Here is a 19,877-nt window from a genome sequence, read left to right on the forward strand (position 1 = left end):
TTCGGAGAATGCTGCGAAAGCATATGTCAGGAGCGTTTACCAGGACTGTTCTGCTAAGAATTTCCATTCGCATTCGTGAAAGGTAGACGGGAGTAGCAATTTAAAAAAATAATCACCACAACATCAAACCCACTCGATCGTTAACGATTGATTGAAAGGCATCCTGGTCGGATTGCCTGGCAACAGTGGTCCCCAGTGAAGGTTGTGTCAACACGGCGTGGTGTAGAAAAACACTGACCCTCGGATGGTAAAATGTTTTATTTATGGTCGTTGTATGTACACGGTTTGCATGTACCTCCACAATCACATCCTTCCGGAGATTTTCGATTTTTGTTGGATCTTGTCGTTTTCAAACAAAAGTCATGATTAGCATACCTCACACCCGTTCTGGTGCGTCAGAAGACAAGTTCTCTATACCTCCATCAATGGGAATTACATATCATTAGGCATATCAATGGGTCTTGCACTGGAGAACTATTCCTGTGGAAGGTCAGACGATCGATACATTGATAATGAATAAACCGGTTGTCTCGCTTCTCACGCGGTACTGCAGTGACCTCGACAATTTGCGATTGGAATATATATTTTTGTTGTTGCAGAACTCGAGAGATGTGCCAATATACCGCTAGAAACCGGTTATTTCAGCGAATATTTGCTTAGGATCTCTGGTAGATGCAACTCCGACTTTCGATGGACCTACATTTTAGTCTTCAGCTAACTCATTATCAAGTCGACATATAAAGGCAGCTCTAGTCCCGGAATGACGGTGCGGAATTTCGTCACATTGAGGAATCTCCTGCGTACGTGGCCGGCATGATTAAGATTCTTTATTCGCGTAGCGCGAGAAGTACTAACTGGGAATAGAACAAACATCGTACGGTCGACGTATCGGTTGTGTGCCTTACTTTGGTTGTTTGTCCGACTAGTGCTGGAAGCGACAAAAGCGTGAAACGCAACACACAAAGACGTCTGACCGTGAGCGATAAATGTGGCGGAACCCGATCGCGCGATCTTTGTGACAATTAGCAACGCACGATCACGATCAGTCGATCCTTTGTGCTGCGCGCCGTAGGACGTCCGTCCGGTGAAGCGTACGGCGAGCGATTGTTGCGAAAACCGGAGGGATTGGGAATGTTTATTACCGTCACGACGCAAACAGTGAACGTCCGATAAGCCAAGTGGGTTAATGTCGCTTATCTTGCTTTTTTATTGCAGTGATCCATCGCGCCCAGTTCATAAAGCACAGTAAGGTTATTCCGGAATAAGACAGGGTGGACAAGTGTTGCACAAATCATAATAATGTAAAGTGGTGTAAAGTAAGCGAGAGAGAGAGAGAGAGAGTGAGAGAGCCAACCAAAGAGTGTATGTGTGTGTGTGCGTCGAAAGAGAGATATTACATTACGTTGACAGTAACCCGGGGTTTCAATACAATTAAATACAACATGCTGCCCACCCGAGTTCCAGCGAGGAAAGTTGCATTTTCCGTACGACTTTGACGTGTGCTGTGCAAGTGTGCATCCGAATCGATTCGACATAGCAGGAAACAAACGGGAGCAGCAGTGCTCGTGTGCAAGAAGCCTAGCCCCGTACCCAACAGTTAGTTGTTGTGGCGCGAAAACAAGACCATCTTTCGACGCGACATTTCAAGTGGGTCAGTCGAAGTGATAGCCGTCGTTGGAGCAGAGGTGTATGTTGGAGAAGCCCAGCCCATTCCATTGATTTGTGCAGCTTCGGTCAAATCCCGTAAACCTACTCACAGTCCGTTTAAGGTTCGGTAGGAATCGATACGTTTAAAGTTGGTGCAGAAGTTGTCAGGGCTGGGCCGGAGATCGTTTGAAGTACGTACCGGCGTCTCCGATAATCTCTCGGCCAGAGAAGACAGTGAAAGTGAATGTTCTTAGTACCGAATAGTTTCCTGACGTGGTTGAAATCTACAACGACTATCATCATGTCCAACACGACTGGATTCTGTAAGTATTTCTACTCTTTTTTTTGATTACATTTCCATCTAATGAGAATTGGAGATCCATTAAGGATGCTTTATATTTGATCTTCAATTACAAATAAAGACACTTTTGAAGATACGGTTTAAATATTCACCGTTTACTGAATTTTATAACAACTTAAGGACATATTGAAATTGAATTTGAGATCAATTTTGATGTCAGAACTTCTATAAATGGGCATGTGCTTAATTATACTGCTAAATTAAAACACAAAAGTTTATACAAAACACGAGATAAGACTTAATAATTATATATCTATATAGATATAATGCAATTTTATCCTTTTCCCTTGTAATTCTTGTCATTCTTCACACGCCATGAACACGTGTAGCGTACCGGGTTGCAATATCTTAAGACTTAGTAGTGACAAAGATAAAGAAAAATCGCACACACAAAATCTGTGGCTTAAGCCACGGCCAGAAGTCCCTGTTAGACGTCATATCAACAAATCGAATGGATAAAAACTCGAGCTACAATTATAAAACAAAACGCTTAGCAACGGCACCCACAGCGATCCGTTAGCAAAAGGAAATGGGATTAATTAAGCCATAAAAACGTGACGATTAGATGGCACGGGGTAAAGGTATGGATCGAAACAAATCAATGCCAACTCCAACATTCTCACCGGTACGCCGAAAAGAAATGTCTTTCCTTGACGCATGTTTCTAACGTTTGTTATCGGGAGATGCAGAAAAGCTTCTTATTTTTAGTTATTCGTTGGTGATTGTGCAAGGTTACGTAAATGTACTTTAATGTTGATGTAAGCAGCGATTGGATCTTTAAAATTATCAACATCTTTAAGCAAAAAATAAAAGCAGTAGCAATTCACAATAGGCCAGATTATGGAATCGATTTTTCAATCTGATAAACCCATCAAAGCTTTTTTTTCTTCCTGCTATAAGTCCAGGTACTATCAGCAAGGTCAACAATTTGTGAATGTGATGCGATCGATTCGAGCGTTCATTAAAATGCGTTTACGATACAGGGTGTGTGTGATCGTTTTAGGAGTGGTATAGTGGCTAAAAAAAGAAAATGGACAAATAATGGACCTTTTAAAGGTTTAATTATTCCACCAGTTCTGATTGACAGCAGGGGTGCTCAATGTCTATTTATGGGATTTATGGGATTATTTTAAGTCTTTTGAGGCAATTGATATTCTGAACTTATTGTTAAGGAGTGATCACGTTGCGTCTCGCGATAAATAAGGAATTATCAATGCTTAGAGGGTGTCAGAATTCGACATGATCCTCCAACATTTTGGATTGCATTTATTACTACAGTAGACAAGTTGTTATAGGCTCTTTCTCTTTACCTGCCTTTTCTGAGTTACTACACTTATTTTACCACGTAGCCAGATAGTCAGTCCTTGCACTACAGTGGATTGGTCCGGTCCGTTTGTGTGAAAGCCGGTACCGCTCCCATCATGTAGTGATGGGGTAGTTCCGGAATAATAAAAACAAATTAACGATTTGAGTGCAAACACTAGTGTTGGGCTCTTTCACAAGGGTCTAAAAAAATCGACGTATTCTACGGATTGTAAGAAGCTTTTGTACGTAATATTGCATACCTCTAGGCGTATTCAATCCAGTGGTGAATTGAAGACACTACACCTTTGGGTGTATCGCTGTGGGTAATTTTTTTCAAAAACAAAAATGAAACAAACACAATAATTGGGGTCACAATATTTGGTGAGGCAAATAATAAATTCGGACACGCTCACGCTGTTTGCGAGATGCTGTTCTGTTTACCGATCGTAAATCGGCGCACGAAACGTGTGAAAGATCACGGTCCATCATCGTTTCGTAAATATTTCCTCGATTGATAAGAATACAGCGCTACTTGTATCATCTATCAGCCCGCGAATTGTCCAAGAGGGCGAACCAATGTTGTCAATAGTACGACACGCTTGTAAACATCCATGACCGGGAGCCCGGCGATCGTTCACCTCGTGCATTATTATAACTGTCCCCGTGCGTGATCTCGCTCTCCTTTGGCTGATGCTCCCGAAGATGCGTCTGCGCAGTCGCCGGTAGGAAAATCTCGTCCGCAGCCGTTCTGTATGTTTACGGAAAAAAGGCAACACCGTCCGACGTAAGTTGCGCACACCGGCAAGGTGCGTTGCGACCATGCGTGACCATGCAAACTGTCACTAATTCGTCCACCCACCGGGCGGGGTGTGATCGGGAAGACTACTCAACCATTCTCCAGTGCAAAGGGGGGGGGCTGTTGAGGTGGGTCATAGTAATTAAAAGTGTAGGTTCTGTGGGGGAAATATTGTACCGGTGTAATCATGAAAAATTACACCCTTATCTTCACCCATACATAAGCAGAACTGGTGACGAAAAACACGGGGCACATTTCTGCTCCCTTCCTGTTTCCCCCAGCCAGGGCACCCCCTTGCTACCAGAGCGTTCATAGTGGCAGACGCATGAACATGACTGGTTAGACACAAACGCCAGACTCACCGTGGCGCAGTACGCAACAGTCAGTACTCAGTTGCTGGTGGTGTTTCGTGGCCACCCCGTTCGTGGCAAACCCCGTTCGTGTACTTGTACAACTCTGCAGGAGTGTGTGTTCGTGTGTGTGTGATATTTAAGTGTGCAATTTTATGTGATTTTTCCTCTGGCACCCCCTTCGGGGAAGTGAAGCATCATCCCACCACGTTTTGGTGATCTTTTCGCACGTCTCACGAGATCGTGGTTACGAAATTTACTCACAACTCCCTCTCTCTCTCTCTTTGGGAGCACTTTTCTCGCAGTGAAATTTCTCTCGCAAAACGCAAGTGTGAAGTGAAAGTAAACAGTGTGTGGAACAGAGAGAGAGCGATAAGAGACACAGCGCTAAAGAGGGAGGCAAGTTAACTCCAACCAGGAAGAGCTAAAGGGCAGCCACACAATGTTGAAGTTCATCAAAACTTGTGGTAAAGATCGTAATATTAAGTCTTTTGATTAGGTTGTAGTGCAAAATTGAAGTATCTCCCCAACAGTCATAATATGAGGGGATGTTTCAGTGGTGTCTGCTTTCGCGTGTTACTGAACCCGATGTAAATATTTAATTTTCTTAGCAAAAACGTAAACTATCTCACAGAACCGCTCACTTCAGGCTGTGTGGACGTGCGGTGAGAAGAACTCTCCGGACATATAATGGAGTCACGTGTAGTTTTGCGTTTGAAAAAAACCGGCCTTTCGAGTAGCCGGTTATGGTAGCAGCCTCTTGGAACCAGGGTGTTGTTGTGCTTTATTGGAAGTCGACCAGGTCGCACGAGCCAACTATCGATTAGCAACCAGCTAATGGTGACTCCACGCGCACGATTCAGCGAATTCTTGCTTTAGTGAAACGATTCAAAGTCAACCGAATGCCTTCTGAGGTGTTTTGTGTTCTTTATTGAACTGTGGGATTTTGTGCGAGTCACCCGAATGTATCACGCTTTGCTGAATCAGTACCAAAAAAAACCCCGATAAGTCATGCCGTTGTTGAACCAGTATTTCTTTCGCTATCGATAACTACAGCTTGCCGTTCGATGAAGATTCGATAAGAGAGGACGTAAAATTGTATTTTTTCACATTTGGAAAGGTGAACATATTAACAAAACGGTGCTGCCATTGATAAGCGGACGAATGCTGTGTATGATGGGGCGCCTTGCGATGCCAATGCTGTTTATGTAATTTCACAAGGCGAAATGTAGCATTTCGTTATCACAATTAGGGTCCGATATGAACGTTGATAAAGCATAGCTCACGAGGTATATTGTTTGCATAATTCATGACTTTTATAAGAGAACATTTAAAAAAATCCGAAGTAGCTTTAATGATAACCTGAGCTGTATCATTATTTTTTATGAAAAGAATTTGTAATGAGTTGAGTTTAATTAAAAGACAGAAAAAATATTTATAATGTGTAATTTAAAAATTTCAACAGTAATTGTTTAATTGTTAATAATTGGTGATAAAAATAACAAACTTCCTCACAAAAGCAAACCTTGGCAACATGTATGCAGTCGCGGTTCATGTCTTGACTAAGCGTATACATTGCATACTTTTAGGCGTTTATATGTTATTGATCGATTTCCTTATCTGCCATCGGTATTGGTTTCTTTCGTATTTTTGTAATGGTGCTGTGAATTTTTCTTAATTAATGTTTTCTCTCTTCTCTTCCTTTTTTATCACCTCCATACAGTAGACGAAATTGAGGAAAACTTGCATTATGTGGGTGGTACGGCCGGAGCTCTCACGCTGACAGCAGCACTCGCCGCCTCAGCGTACTACTACTCGACCAGACCCGTACCGGAGAAACCATTAGTGCCTCTAGATAACCAATGTCCAATAGAAGCGGTAAGTAGCGTAATCGGGCAGGTTTCGCCGGTGGTGATGGCATCGTCACAGCAGAGGCACATGATCATGACCGGTGACGTCGTGACAGCGAAACCGTTTAGTTTGCGGACGGTGCTTGTCCATTATGGCGGCGTCACTCGTGGCGAAGGCGGTGGCATCATCAGCCAAATGCGCGAATCATAAATAGATTCCCGCGCGTATTCTTGTCAGCACGGTCGAACGGACATGCCGACATGTGTGCTGATGTGTGTGCGTGTGGGCCTGTATTCATAGCGTGAGGTGTTATTTGCGTTGTTGTTCGAAAAATCTGCTATCAGCTAAGAATAGCATCAAGAAAAAGGTGCAGACATACGAACATACGCAGCACGCCTTGTCCGAAAGCTGATTGAGAAGCAGTCGAGCGCACCCTGCTGCTACTGCTCCCGCAGCCGCTGGGCTGGTTGGGTGTGTTGGGTGAGGATGTTTAGTTATGCTCGGGAAACCATGCTCAACCGATAGTAGCGCGGTGCCACGCCGAAGAATGTCTGGCGATGGTTGTTAAATTAATGAGCTACTTTAGCTTTAACTGCTTCCAATGAAGCGGTGCGGATTAGCACTGACTCCGACTTTGGGAAAAAGATCGTTTGTTTGCTTCTTTCAACGACCTCGTGCGATTAAACATCATGCACATGGAGGCGCCTGGTGCGCGAGCGATACCGAACTCCCGAACTCCTCACGGCCACCAGTCATCGAAGTTCGCGACGGAAGCAATGATTAAATATTTACGATAACTTGGCCGTGGGTACATCATGCTCGGATCGGCAGAGCAGCAACATCTGGACTGATGACTGGTGCGGCGGGATATTGGAAAACCGTTTTTTCTCACCCATCGAAAGGTGGAAAAAATCCGGAAAAATCACAAAACGATAATGTTGATCTTATTAAATCCATCTATAAATACTCATAAAACGTTGTAACTCGCATTTGGGTAAATACCCGACAGGCGCTAATGAATACGTTTGTTGCGAATTTCATCGCGTTTGTTTAGAACTTTTAAAAGGCGAAAGCATATTGAAAACAAGAAGGCTTGCGGCTTGTTGCGAACGAATGGGGCAGCAGTCGGTCTATTCTTTTTTAGGTGAGAGAGTCCAATCGTGGAGGATGGTAACAAATGTTGCAAATAATTGTTCGAAACCTGTGAAACGATGGAAATTTATTTGGAATCGATTTTTCGAGTCAGTTCAATATGGGGTGTTAGGTGAACCGTTCCAGATGCGATGTGGGTAATCGATATCCCGACTGGGGGAGGGCCCGGAATCGACCTTTCCGGCTATGACAGCGACCATGAGGCGTCATGTGTTCGTACGATGGCTAGTGCGGCAGAAATTCTATTTGATCGGCAGGAGAATGGTATTAACGTTTACTTTAAATACTATAAGCAGATAAATTGTTCTACATTAATATAAAATATGTAGTTGTAAAAATAGGGTTGCAGTAATTTTGAGTGTCTCGAATATCTTTAAGATATTGTGCACCAAAATTTAAAAAATGATAAAATGAGTTTCACAAAATTGATGTGATATGTCAGTTTAATTTCGACACGTGTCAACTCAAAAGCTGCATTGCATCATCCCCGCTGCGTGTTGCGTTGAGTGTAACTCATTATTCGTACACGCACATGGTTTAGTATTTTCTCTCAACAAAAACACCATCTCCATTAGCTCTTTCGACTCATAGATCATAATGTAATGACGTGCACTTAAAGAGCACATTCCTGAACGAAGACTCCCCGTTTCACCGTTGGACCCCCTGTCATGCATTTTATTCTTGCCATTTCATCGTCCAAACCTGAGTTAGGAAGGAAAATCCTCTTTTGTGTGGAGATGATCAACAACATGGCGTAGTACTGCCGCCGGTCCCTACACTCACCTCTGTTCGGCTGAGTTGACAGCTGAGTGTGTTGGGGTGGTCCGCGCAGGAGCAAAGACGCGTACGACGCCGCCTTAACCAGCGATCGCACCGTTTGTGGCCGTTTTGGTCAGTGAACTAGAGGACGTTGTCGCCGGTGGACGTGTATGTCTTGAGTTTGGTGCGCGCGCGACTGTCTCGTCGCTTTTTTCGTGAAGTGTCCTTAACATTGGCGCGCTTGGTTTGGGCCGTTCGCGCGAGACAGAAGGATAAAAATAAATATATTCTAACCCCTTGTACTGCGGTACTAAACAAAAAGGGTGATCGTGGGTGAAATGATCTTTTAAAAGTGTGATCGCGATCGTTTTAGCGTGATCGTACAGTTTTGTGAAGGTGATTTTGAGTAGAAAGGGTTTCAGCATCAAAAGGAATATGATTTAAATTGCAATTAAAAAGCAATTTTCAAACACGTACTACTATCATTAACCCCCGGAGGAAGTGAATGCATCAACATCGTTCCCAATTTTAAATCCGTCGCATGTGTGTGACAGTTTAATAGGGGTACAATTTGAAATCGCTAGTTTTTGTGACATTTTCGTTAAATTGTGTGTGGTGCGGTGCTTTTGGTTTAAAATAGCAGCAAACATATTACAGCCGACAGAGCGACAATTTTCGGTTTTCGGTGGCGGTGGTGCGGTGTGATTATAACCTGGTGGAACGGCGTTGCACCTAAAACACACGATTAAATCTGAAGCTATTTGATCAAATTCTCGTACATAGGGCCACCAGGTTGGTGATTGCTCTACTGCGGGTGGCGAATGGTGAAACGATCAGCGGTGTGACGCGCACGGTTAAAAATTATGATCCTACCAGATCCGACCCGGTTTTTGCGTTTGATGCGATGATGTACGTTCGCTTGGGTTGAAAATATTAGCTCAAGGATATAAGTGGATAGGATACAATCGGACGACGGTGTCCACATCGGATGAGAACGCGGACTTTGGGCGTGTGTGAAGGTGCTTGAGCTTTGGGCAGCCAGTGCAGTGGAACGATCGTACGGAGTGGAACAAGTGAACGAAACGACAACAAACACGGCTACAAAATGTCATGCTGTGGTTCGCAGGAACCGATCCGGTTACCGATAAATCCCAGCTTTCAGAGTGACATCCTGAAGGTAATGTCGATCGTGATCGCTTAGACCATTTCTTTATTCATTTTATTGGAATATGCTGATTGTACTAAAATATCTATTTCTGTTTTATTTTGTGTGGGACATTCAAAGATTCATCATTGAAAATGATCTCTACATAAATTCTCAAGTTTTTTTTTATTTCTTATTTTTTTTTTACTTGCTCATTCTGGGTTAAACAGGGACTCTTAATTGAAATATTCCATACAATATTGCCCTAAATTATTTAAAAGCATTCAGGTTTGGATATTCTTGGATTCTCCATTGAAATATATCAATATAAAATGTTATTTTGTTTATTATTTCCTTCTTCCTAAAGCATGTTGGTGCTTTGTTATTTATCTAAAGTCATATAAGTCTTGTGCAATATTGTTTTTAATTTTAAAGACATTGTTTAGATTGAATATTAATTTGTTGATATAAAGCATACCAAACCAAATCGATCGTAAAATGAGGATCGCGCTCAAGTGGAACATCGCTCAATGTAAATTGCTTCAATGTTTCATTTTGTACCGTGACGCACATTCGTCCAGCCAAGAAACGGGAAATGCTGTCAGCAAGGTGCCACACTCTAACAAACATCCCCTCAAGATGTTCCCCTAGCAGTGTCTAATGCATTCTGCGAACAAAACTCCTCGCGAAATACTAATCGAATCCATTTTTTTTCGCCGTTTTCCGACGGTTTTTTCAACCCCGAAGGAAAAGTCGGGGGGAGGGGGAGGTTCACCAACAGCTCCATTGGTGCGTGGAAAATTTATGAAGGAAAGCTCACTCACCCGTCAAACACGGGTGGGTGGTGTTTTGGGGGGGTTTGTCATGTGATGCACATTTTGGGTGCCGGAACCGAGGCAAACACACGATGCGGATAATTAAACTTTCGGCTGATTCTTGTTACAAGGTTGATATTTAAATTTTCACCGATTGAAACTGATGTTGCTCGTATGGATGATCTCATACACTACCCCCATGCTGCTTTCGGCGTTTTGAAATGCATGTTTGTATAATTACCACTGACATAATTGTATGCAATTAAATTGTTTGGGGAATTCGAGTTAATGTCAATGATAGTGAAGGGATATGTCTTCTGGTCTCATTCGGAAAAGTAAACATGTTTGAAACGGTCATTTGGTGATATTCACTGACGTTCAAGGCGTTTGCGGGTATCATATGACGGTCATCAGCAGCAGCAGCAGAATTGGCCATAACGTTCAAGAGGGGTAATTAACAGATCGTGCTCTTTTGTTCGTCAAATAACGCTACCGAAATGAATACGTTCGTTTGTTTTTGGAATAATAAATGGATATGTTAATGGATTAGGTGTTGCATTACACGGGTGGGAAGGAAAACTAATTTAGCACAGCTCGTCTGCTATTTTCAATTCAACGGGACTAAAGTATAGAAATAATTTCCAAGAGTCCTTGACAAAGTCTTATTCATTTTGAACGATATTTATGAAACACCCTGTAGTGTGGATTCTTTTCGACTTTTTGGATGATTCGTCAAATTTACAGCAACAAAAGCGCTGAATTATAAGTAAGGTTCTGTCACAAAACTAGCAACAGACATTCAGCAACATATTAAAATTAATTAAATCGTATCCAAATCCACAACGTTGTGTTTACAATATCAGGCTCGCTCGATTGTGTGTGATTCATTGCACCACAGAATGGACGATAAAAATAACATTCATTTTTCGCATCGAAAACAACGAGCATGTGGTGCCTCAAAATGCTTGATTAACTAGCGCAGTCAATGTGCAATTATATTCGCACACATCATATCTGCAGCGTATCGTTTGCTTGATTATAAAAGAAAACAAACAAACACACAGAGCAGGATGTATTCTTGTAACAACAATTTTCGTAACTTCCTCGCAGCTGCACGAGATGGGTGCAAACATCAAAACAAAAACCAGAAGTAAAACAAACCACACTGTGCTGTGTGTGTACACACTCTGGTGTGTGGTATTTTAATTAATCGTGCGGCACACTCTTCCTCGCATCGCTGACATGGACACGCGGTCAGGTCCGTATCTGGGAAAATGGGAACAGGTGGGAACGGATTTCTTCCTGTAGCGGAGGATCATTCTCGAACGTGGGGAAAACGGCAATCCGGCAAGATATGCGCGTGACCAAACGTGTACGTGTGCCAGCTGGGAAGAGAATGTTTTGTACGTAAATAAGCGTCTCACTGTTGGGAGAGTCGGGTAATAATAATACTATTTACTCAGACTATGACGAATACAGTTCAAGAATCGATCACCGGATTGAGCATGATCATGCTTCGATAAGAACCACCAATTTCTAATCACGAGTGGTGCTGTGGTCTATTTCCCTTTGGCATTGCAGTCACATGAGAGCCACAATTCCCAGGCATACTGGGGAGGTGCTTTCCAAGAGGGACTCATTAATCCTCAACCCGGTGACAGCCAGCCCGTCCGATAGCGTAGCAACGGCACGAGGATCTTTTGGGTTTGGCGTGAATGGTTTTTTTCCCGTCTTCTGCTGCCGCTCCTATTCAACAAAGCAACAGAAGTAGTTCGTTTCGTTCGGTGCATGAATTCTTCTCTGTCAATCACGTCTCCGCTTTTGCTGCCTCACTGTACAAACTGTACAGTGTGTCATTCAGACCCGCTCTAGAAGAATCGTGAACTGTGTTGTCGCTGTGGAAAGCACCGGGAAACCTTGACAGTAAATTATGGCACCGTACACTAATTTTGTTGCGAAGGTAATTTATCGTTGCGTTTTTGTGTTTTTGTTCTGCCATTTGTATCGGATCCGCACACAGTGATGGTCGGTTCGGTGTGTTAACACTAATTTTACATAATTACAGGACAAATGCTGACGGTATCGATAACCTGCGAACAGGGCCAGAGACGACCTCACAGGATCACGTAGACACTTTTTTCTTTGGGGGGAGGAACGACTTAATGGTGTTGTAGTAAATTGTGGCGTCGATTTACGTTTGGGTATGGCCACTCGTGACCAACATACACCAAGGTGACGTGGATGGGTTCAACTTTCAATTATGTCTTTCAGATGAACGGCGATGGAATAGAATTGGTTGTGCAAGGATATTTCATTCGATTACAATAGCGATACGACCCTTTATTTACTCACAGAACGATTACCATTCTAATTTGTCACGCATTGGGCGTAACGTTAAACAGGTGTGATGTTATCTTAATGACACACTCAGATAATTAAATTATGTGGAACCACGATCGCATCGAAGCAACGAAGCTGTCCTTACAGCTAAACCATGCTGATATAATTGATTTGTATATTATTTATTGATATTAACAAATGTCTCGGTGGGACTGGAAACTGGATAGCGCATTATGAGCAGTTTGCATAATTAATAATCACTGAGTTTAAATTTATGAAACACATTTCGAAATAATTAATAATTCCATGGAGTTACGCCGCAAGTTGTTTACCGAAGAAGCATCGCCGTTTTTCGCTTCTTCAAACGAATAATATTTGCTTTACGTGACCGTTGACGTCTATATCGCATGCCATTGTTTTCGTTGGACTGTATTCAATCTGTCATTAATATTTTCGTTCGCCCTGCCCATGCCAACTACATCAACCTCTGCCCTATTCTTAGCAAATGATTTAGAATCTTCGGTTGCGTTTCAGTAGTTTCAAACAACATTTATACAAATTATTGTTTACCCAACCAACTCATCGCGGAGATGATACACACACACGAGGCGGTGTTTGTCGGTTTTATTTACGTTGGACTAATTTTTGATTGACTACTCAAGGGAAAAAGAAACAACCATAGGAGAAGCTTTGCACGCGTTCTACGATAAACAAAAATCACTAGCAAACCTCAGGAGACATTTGGCTCTGGGCAGGTGTGTGTTCTTATTCCCCCCGTTCAAGTGCATCATCATCGCCTGCGGGTGGGGTTCGTTGATCGCACGGAACTGTGCTGTGTGCATCGATCGGTGTTGTGATGATCGTGCAGACGGATGTAAAATAAGCATCGAAGTGTGCATGATATATACACCTTCTGCTTCGTTTGAACTTGAACTTTGAAGCAAACAACCACCCAACCACGCTTGTCACGGCACGGCACACGAAGGCAGACAAGATTCTTTGGTGATCGCCTTTTGGCAGCCTATCTGTCATAGCCGACCAGATCTACCATAGGGAGGGGGATGATGTGCACCGGTGTAGCGCCGTGTATGACCGTGAAATGTCATACTCCCGGAAGCATGTCGCCGGTTCCTTCTCCCGCTTGTTTCGTCGAGGAATGTTTGACAATTCCCACATTTTCCTACTTGCTCCACTTTGCCAGTAGCTAATAACCATGACGGATTCGGTATGACGACGCGTGTAGTAGTTGGAAAAGGTTATGAAAAATGAACTGTAGTTGTAGCTATTTTTGGATCGCGTGATGATGGAAGAATCGACCTCGTAAAAATGGTCATCACGATTGCTACTAATCCGGGCCTAAGGGTGGCTTAGTGTCAGTGTGTGTATGTTTCCAACCACCTGGCATCTGATGAATTGCAGCTAATAAGGGGGGAGAGCACTCCGGAAAGAGATTTGTAAGACAAACCACCCTTACATGATGAGAGAAGAGGTGCTTTAGCTTTCGATGACATCCATAAAAATAATACCATGAATCGTGTAACAAGGATAAAAATAGTTGCGTAAGCAATGTCGCTGAGACGTAGCACGAACAATAATTTGAAATTGAGCTGTTGGGATTTTGAACATCAGCACACAACCATTCCTTTAATGATCATCGATATAGCTTTCTGTGTTAGATATTGAAAACACGCTTGTTCTAGATCAGTCATTCGGTTGAGTTAGTTGCGACGCATAAAACGCAAACCATTAGTGCGCAAATCTCACTGAGAGACTGCCCTTCTGGCGGGTTTTCCTTTCTGACCAGCGTGTCCAGTGTGTCCATAGACCGTGACCGAAAGGATTGTGTCGGGTGTAAACAAAACAGATGAGAAAATGCTCCTCCTCCGCCTACGTAGCATGTCATCGAATGAGCAGGCAGGTTACTGCAACGGTTAAGTGGAAAATTTATGGCATCGCTCTCAAGTGTGCGCGCGCCGTCTCGTTGTTGTTTCTAATAAATAACAGTCCGCCCGTAAAATAGGCTCACGGTCATCTAAAATGCGCACCATGTGTGTTTGAATGGACTCTCTATGTGTGCCGCGGGAGAGAAAAGATCGTGCACATCACTTCAGACGAACCGATCATCGCAGGATCAGTTGCACTGGGTTAAAAATTATCGTTACACGATGAGTTATGGCAGCCAAAAGAAAACACCGTTCGTCTACGCTTGCGGAGGGGCCATGATGATGTCCATCCTCCCATCACACCTTCCATACGCAAAAAGGTGTGGAACCAACACATCACACTAAACTGCCTGTTGAAAGAATAATTTAATGGCGAAAAAGATGGGGAATTTCCGCTCGATACATCGATGCATCGCACCGTCGTGAGGGGGAAATTAATGAACCGATGAGCTCAAACCAACGTCCAACTGTTGGAACATTGACAAACTCAACCGTTCCATCTCTAGTTTGTGCAACAAGTTGTTCGGAGCGCTGATGTTCTTATCTGTTTCCTCTCTCTCTCTTAGGGCCCAGAACAGATACACGTTTCCAAGTTCTACAAGGAGGCGAAGGATGGCAAATTTGTCAGCTGTCTCGAGGAGGACATCCGAACACTGTATCAATCATTTCGCAAGGGTGCCTACGTGTCAAACAATGGACCTTGTCTGGGATGGCGAGAAAACCTACAGTCACCATATCAGGTATGACAGCAGAGGGCATAGCTCTGGAAGTGGGAAGATGGCTTTGACACTAATCACGTCCCTCCTGTTCGTTTCGTCACACAGTGGATGAACTTCAATGAAACGCTACTGCGCGCAAAGAACTTCGGTTCCGGACTGATCTCGCTAGGATTACGACCAGGGCCGAATACCTTCATCGGTATCTACTCACAGAACCGTCCGGAGTGGATCCTGTTTGAGCAGGGATGCTACTGCTACTCGCTCGTTGTGGTACCACTGTACGACACGCTCGGGCCCGATGCGTGCGCTTTTATCGTCGATCAGACAGAGATGCAGGTCGTCGTCGTGGAGGACGATAAGAAGGTGAACTTGTTGCTGGACAAAGCTCCGAGGTAAGCAGCGCGCTGCATCACATACAAAGTGGAGCAAAGTTTCTCAAGTTTACCCTCATGTTTCGCTCTCAGATCACTACGGAAAGTCGTCGCCATCAAGGAAGTTCGACCGGCAACGCTCCAGCGGGCGAAGAATGTCGGCATCGATGTACACACGTTCGACGAGGTGGAGAAATTGGGAGCAATTAACGATCATCCAGAGCTAGAGCCCAAACCGGAAGACCTCTGTACGGTTTGCTACACCTCAGGCACGACCGGCAATCCCAAGGGTGTGATGCTGACGCACGCAAACGTGCTATCCGGCGTGGCGGGGGTACTGTTACAGCTCGGCACCCATCGGCCGCGGGTCGGTGACATAATGGTGTCGTTCCTACCGTTAGCCCACATGCTGGAGCGCTGCTGTGAGAACGGCGTCTACTACATGGGTGGTGCCGTTGGGTTCTTCTCCGGCGACATCAAGGAACTAACGAATGACCTGAAAGCGCTAAAACCGACACTGATGCCAGCCGTCCCGCGTTTGCTGAACCGCGTGTACGACAAGGTGTTCGCCGAGGTCCAACGGTCCTCCGTCAAGAAGCTGCTACTGAACATGGCGCTCAGCTCGAAGGAGGCCGAAATCAAGCGGGGTATCGTGCGACGGAACAGCATCTGGGATAAGCTGGTGTTCCGGAAAATACAGGAAGGTTTCGGTGGCCGACTGCGCCTCATGGTGGTCGGGTCGGCACCACTGTCCGAGGCGGTACTGTCTTTCTCCCGTGCCGCACTCGGCTGCCTGATCTGCGAGGGTTACGGCCAGACGGAATGTACCGCACCGATTACGCTCACCGTGCAGGGTGACTTTGTGCCGGGGCACGTAGGACCACCGGTTGCCTGCAACGGCATTAAGCTGGTGGACGTACCAGAGATGGAGTACTACGCGTCACAACAGCAAGGAGAAATTTGCGTGAAGGGAGCAAATGTTTTCATCGGGTAAGAGAAGACTTCCCGAGGTTGTTTAAGCAGATCGAATAAATTACTTTTGTCTTTTGGGTTTTTAGGTACCTTAAAGATCCACAGCGTACGGCGGAAACGATTGATAAGGATGGTTGGCATCATACGGGCGACATTGGACAGTGGTTGCCGAATGGTACGCTGAAGGTGATCGATCGCAAGAAGCACATCTTCAAGCTTAGCCAGGGAGAGTACATTGTGCCAGAAAAGATTGAAAATGCCTACATTCGCAGCCAGTACGTCGAGCAGGTGTTTGTGCACGGTGAAAGCTTAAAGGTATGTTTGGGATAAGTTACTAGATATTATTTTATATCCCCATTTAGTTATTTGATTATAGAGACTATTTGATTAGCCAATTAAGTTTCCAAAAAATTACTTGGTTTGATAATTCTCGTTTAGGCTATGCCTGGCATAACTAAAGCACTATGCCTAATTTTGCGTTGTAGAAAGATTTGTTGAATCTATGTAAGAACAAGGATAATGCTTTACTCGGTACAATTTCTAATGAAGTATTCCAATTAATTACTGTTTCATTTGCCCTTTGCAGAGCTGTATAGTAGCGATTGTGGTCCCGGACGTAGAAGTCATCAAGAGCTGGGCTCAGGAGAACAACATTCCCGGCACGCTGAGCGTACTGTGTAACAATCCGGACGTCAAGCAGCTCATCCTGAACGACATGATCCTGTGGGGCAAAGAGTTTGGACTGAAATCTTTCGAACAGGTAGGAACGCATGGACCAACGTGGATCTACTTCCTATCAAACTACAAATGCCCCCTCCTTTTTACTTCTCACCGTAGGTCAAAGATATATACCTACATCCGGATCCGTTCTCGGTTCAGAATGGTCTACTAACGCCGACCTACAAATCCCGGCGACCACAGATCAGAAGCTATTTCGCACCCCAGCTGGATGACATGTACAAACATCTTGACTGAACCGGGCCGGCGGATTGTTAACTGCGCGCCGCGAAGCATAGTGCGGGAAGCCGGGCTAGAGTGTTTCGGTTTCCTTCCAGATGCGTTAGGGTGTGGGAAATCGAAAAAAAAACACGAGGTGCGCATCGCACCGTTTCCTCTCGTTCCTTTTACTCCCGGCAGCGCCCTCTAGCGGTGGGTGCTAGTATTGCATGTTTTTTACTCACACTCGTTCGGTAATGGTAGGAAAAAATGGAGTAAAGTGTAATAAAGGTGGAAAGGGAAAATGCGTACGAAAACTTTAGTGGAACGATTAACTAAATAGTAATTGATAAACAAGCTAAACGAAAAAAAAATACAAATACGAAACCCAAGCCCGGTACTAATGTAATTCATTTCTGTTTGTATTTGCTGCTATTCGGTGAAATTGTGTCACAAATTGTATAAAACAAATCGGGTCGCTTCAGAGTGTACTGCGGTGGAGGGGTGGATAGGGAAGAAGTCGGTGGCTTGATTGGTGCTGGCTGTAATATAGGCAACAATCTTTTTCTGCACCTAAACGCAACACGCTCTCTAGCGCGCGCGATGCACACTGTTGTTTGCTAGTTTGCTGAAGCAGCTTCTCCAATATAAGATGCACGGGAATCGTCATCACAACCATTCATCCATTACTAAAACCAACCACACCTAAGTGATCGCTAAACGCTTACATAGAACGGAAACAGAACAGAAAAAAACAACCCCTAGTGAAGGACAGGTAGCAGATGAGGAGGATGTATGCTGGAGGCTGGCATGATATAGCAGCCAAGATATTTATTGTTACTGACGATAATCTGATGCAATTCCGTCAATTTTTCTGTGCGCAAGAAGATGATAATGATGTGAGGATGTCACATGCAGGTGATGTACTTCTTTAGTTAGTAGAGCTAGTTAACGCGATTGCATCGGTTTGTTTCTTGTCTCTTCTTTAATAGAATCGAACAGTTAAATTCCATTATCAACATTATTGATAACTTATCGACCACCACCACACACACACACAACTTATTTTACGATAAGCAGGCGAGGAGGAAATCGAAACAAATAAAACCAATGATGCTATGTGGAGACAAGCAATCCCATCCCAGTTTGATGAAACTCTAGTCACGGTTTAGCTTCATGTTATCGTTTGAGTTAGGTCTTGTGTTTGCTCTACTGTTCGTAGGTATTTCCTTAATTTTGTTATAAAGCGATAAACAATACACAGTGAGTGTGTATTCATTAGCGAGGATAATTAAGGGGTGATATTGTTTTCGGTTCTATATTTAATTTATTATTCCAAGCATTCAAAAGCGGCTTGGTTAAGCGACAATATATCTACGTATACAGATCGGAGTGCTGTAAGAATGGTTTCCTTAGATTTTCTTTGAGGGGCTTCTCTACCTGTTTGCACTTTTCTTTCGAGTCATAACACGGGAACGATCCGCATCTAGCGCTGGTTGGGAAGAGTGTGAGTGTGTGTGGGACTAAAGTAAGTAGTGAGTCAGGGATAGAGCAATTAGAGGGGAAAGAGGCGAAAGTGGCAGTTTCAAATGCTAGCAGAAAAAAAAACTCGGAAAGAATTTTACCATTTAAACACATTAGCAAACAGCTAGGTATGCGAATGAATGGAAAGCCTTTAGGCTTGGTAGAAGACGTTGGAATAGGAACGGGGTTCGTAAACTATAAACAAATTAAACAATGTTAAACGTTTCCCTTTAAACAGTAACTGTTTGGAACTGGAACAAAGTGAGAGAGTGAGAGAGGAAAGAGAGAAGAGAGAGAAGGCGTTAAATGGAAAATGCAAAGAAGGAAGAACAAAGAAACTACGATATTAATATCATATTGCATTCGCGTTGGATTCTTCGTAGAAGGTGTGAAACATGAATTTAGAAAGAACATGTTAGAAATTGGTACGCTAGTGTGAAGGAATGGAGATATGCAGACTAGAAAATGGAACACGATTGACTAAACCAAAAAAAAAAACACAAACACACAAACAGTAGTTGAACTAATCAATCGTAATAAATCAAGCAAAGCAAAATTAAGAAGTATACAAAATCAGACACACACACACACTTAAAGAAGGAAAAATATAACACGCAAAATTATTAAAAAATGAGTGAAGGAACAAGCAAAGTACAGCAAAACCCGCATACACTATTGAGGAACGGTAAAGCAAAATAACTACACAAAGAAACTTTTTACTACTGGGCGCCTATAACTTAGATCAAAACTACAATAAAATTTATTTAGTTAGTTGAAAAGTAAGCAATATGGTTGATCGGGTCGAAGAAGGATGTATCTGCTCCGATCCGGTTTGTATTGACTTTGCTAATAATATCCGAAAGTTTGTGGTAACATTTGTTTTGTTTTCGAA

General features: G+C 43.5%; 1 protein-coding gene across 2 annotated transcripts; it reads left to right on the forward strand.

Annotated features, from left to right (window-relative positions):
• Nucleotides 1-1,365: 1,365 nt before the first annotated feature.
• On the forward strand, nucleotides 1,366-19,561 carry LOC128298856 (long-chain-fatty-acid--CoA ligase 6). 2 transcript variants are annotated; one of them, XM_053034654.1, is made up of 8 exons: nucleotides 1,366-1,970; nucleotides 6,183-6,337; nucleotides 15,030-15,203; nucleotides 15,288-15,574; nucleotides 15,647-16,543; nucleotides 16,612-16,840; nucleotides 17,112-17,285; nucleotides 17,363-19,561. In XM_053034654.1, the coding sequence occupies exons 1-8, from the start codon at nucleotides 1,892-1,894 to the stop codon at nucleotides 17,498-17,500; spliced, it is 2,133 nt and encodes a 710-aa protein (XP_052890614.1). In that variant the 5' UTR covers nucleotides 1,366-1,891; the 3' UTR covers nucleotides 17,501-19,561. The 2 variants fall into 2 exon arrangements, with proteins under 2 accessions (XP_052890614.1, XP_052890615.1); XM_053034655.1 differs by lacking the exons at nucleotides 1,366-1,970; nucleotides 6,183-6,337 and adding an exon at nucleotides 9,291-9,398.
• The last annotated feature ends 316 nt before the right edge of the window (nucleotides 19,562-19,877 follow it).

This window comes from Anopheles moucheti, chromosome 2 (assembly GCF_943734755.1).
Source record: "Anopheles moucheti chromosome 2, idAnoMoucSN_F20_07, whole genome shotgun sequence".
NCBI lineage: Eukaryota > Metazoa > Arthropoda > Insecta > Diptera > Culicidae > Anopheles > Anopheles moucheti.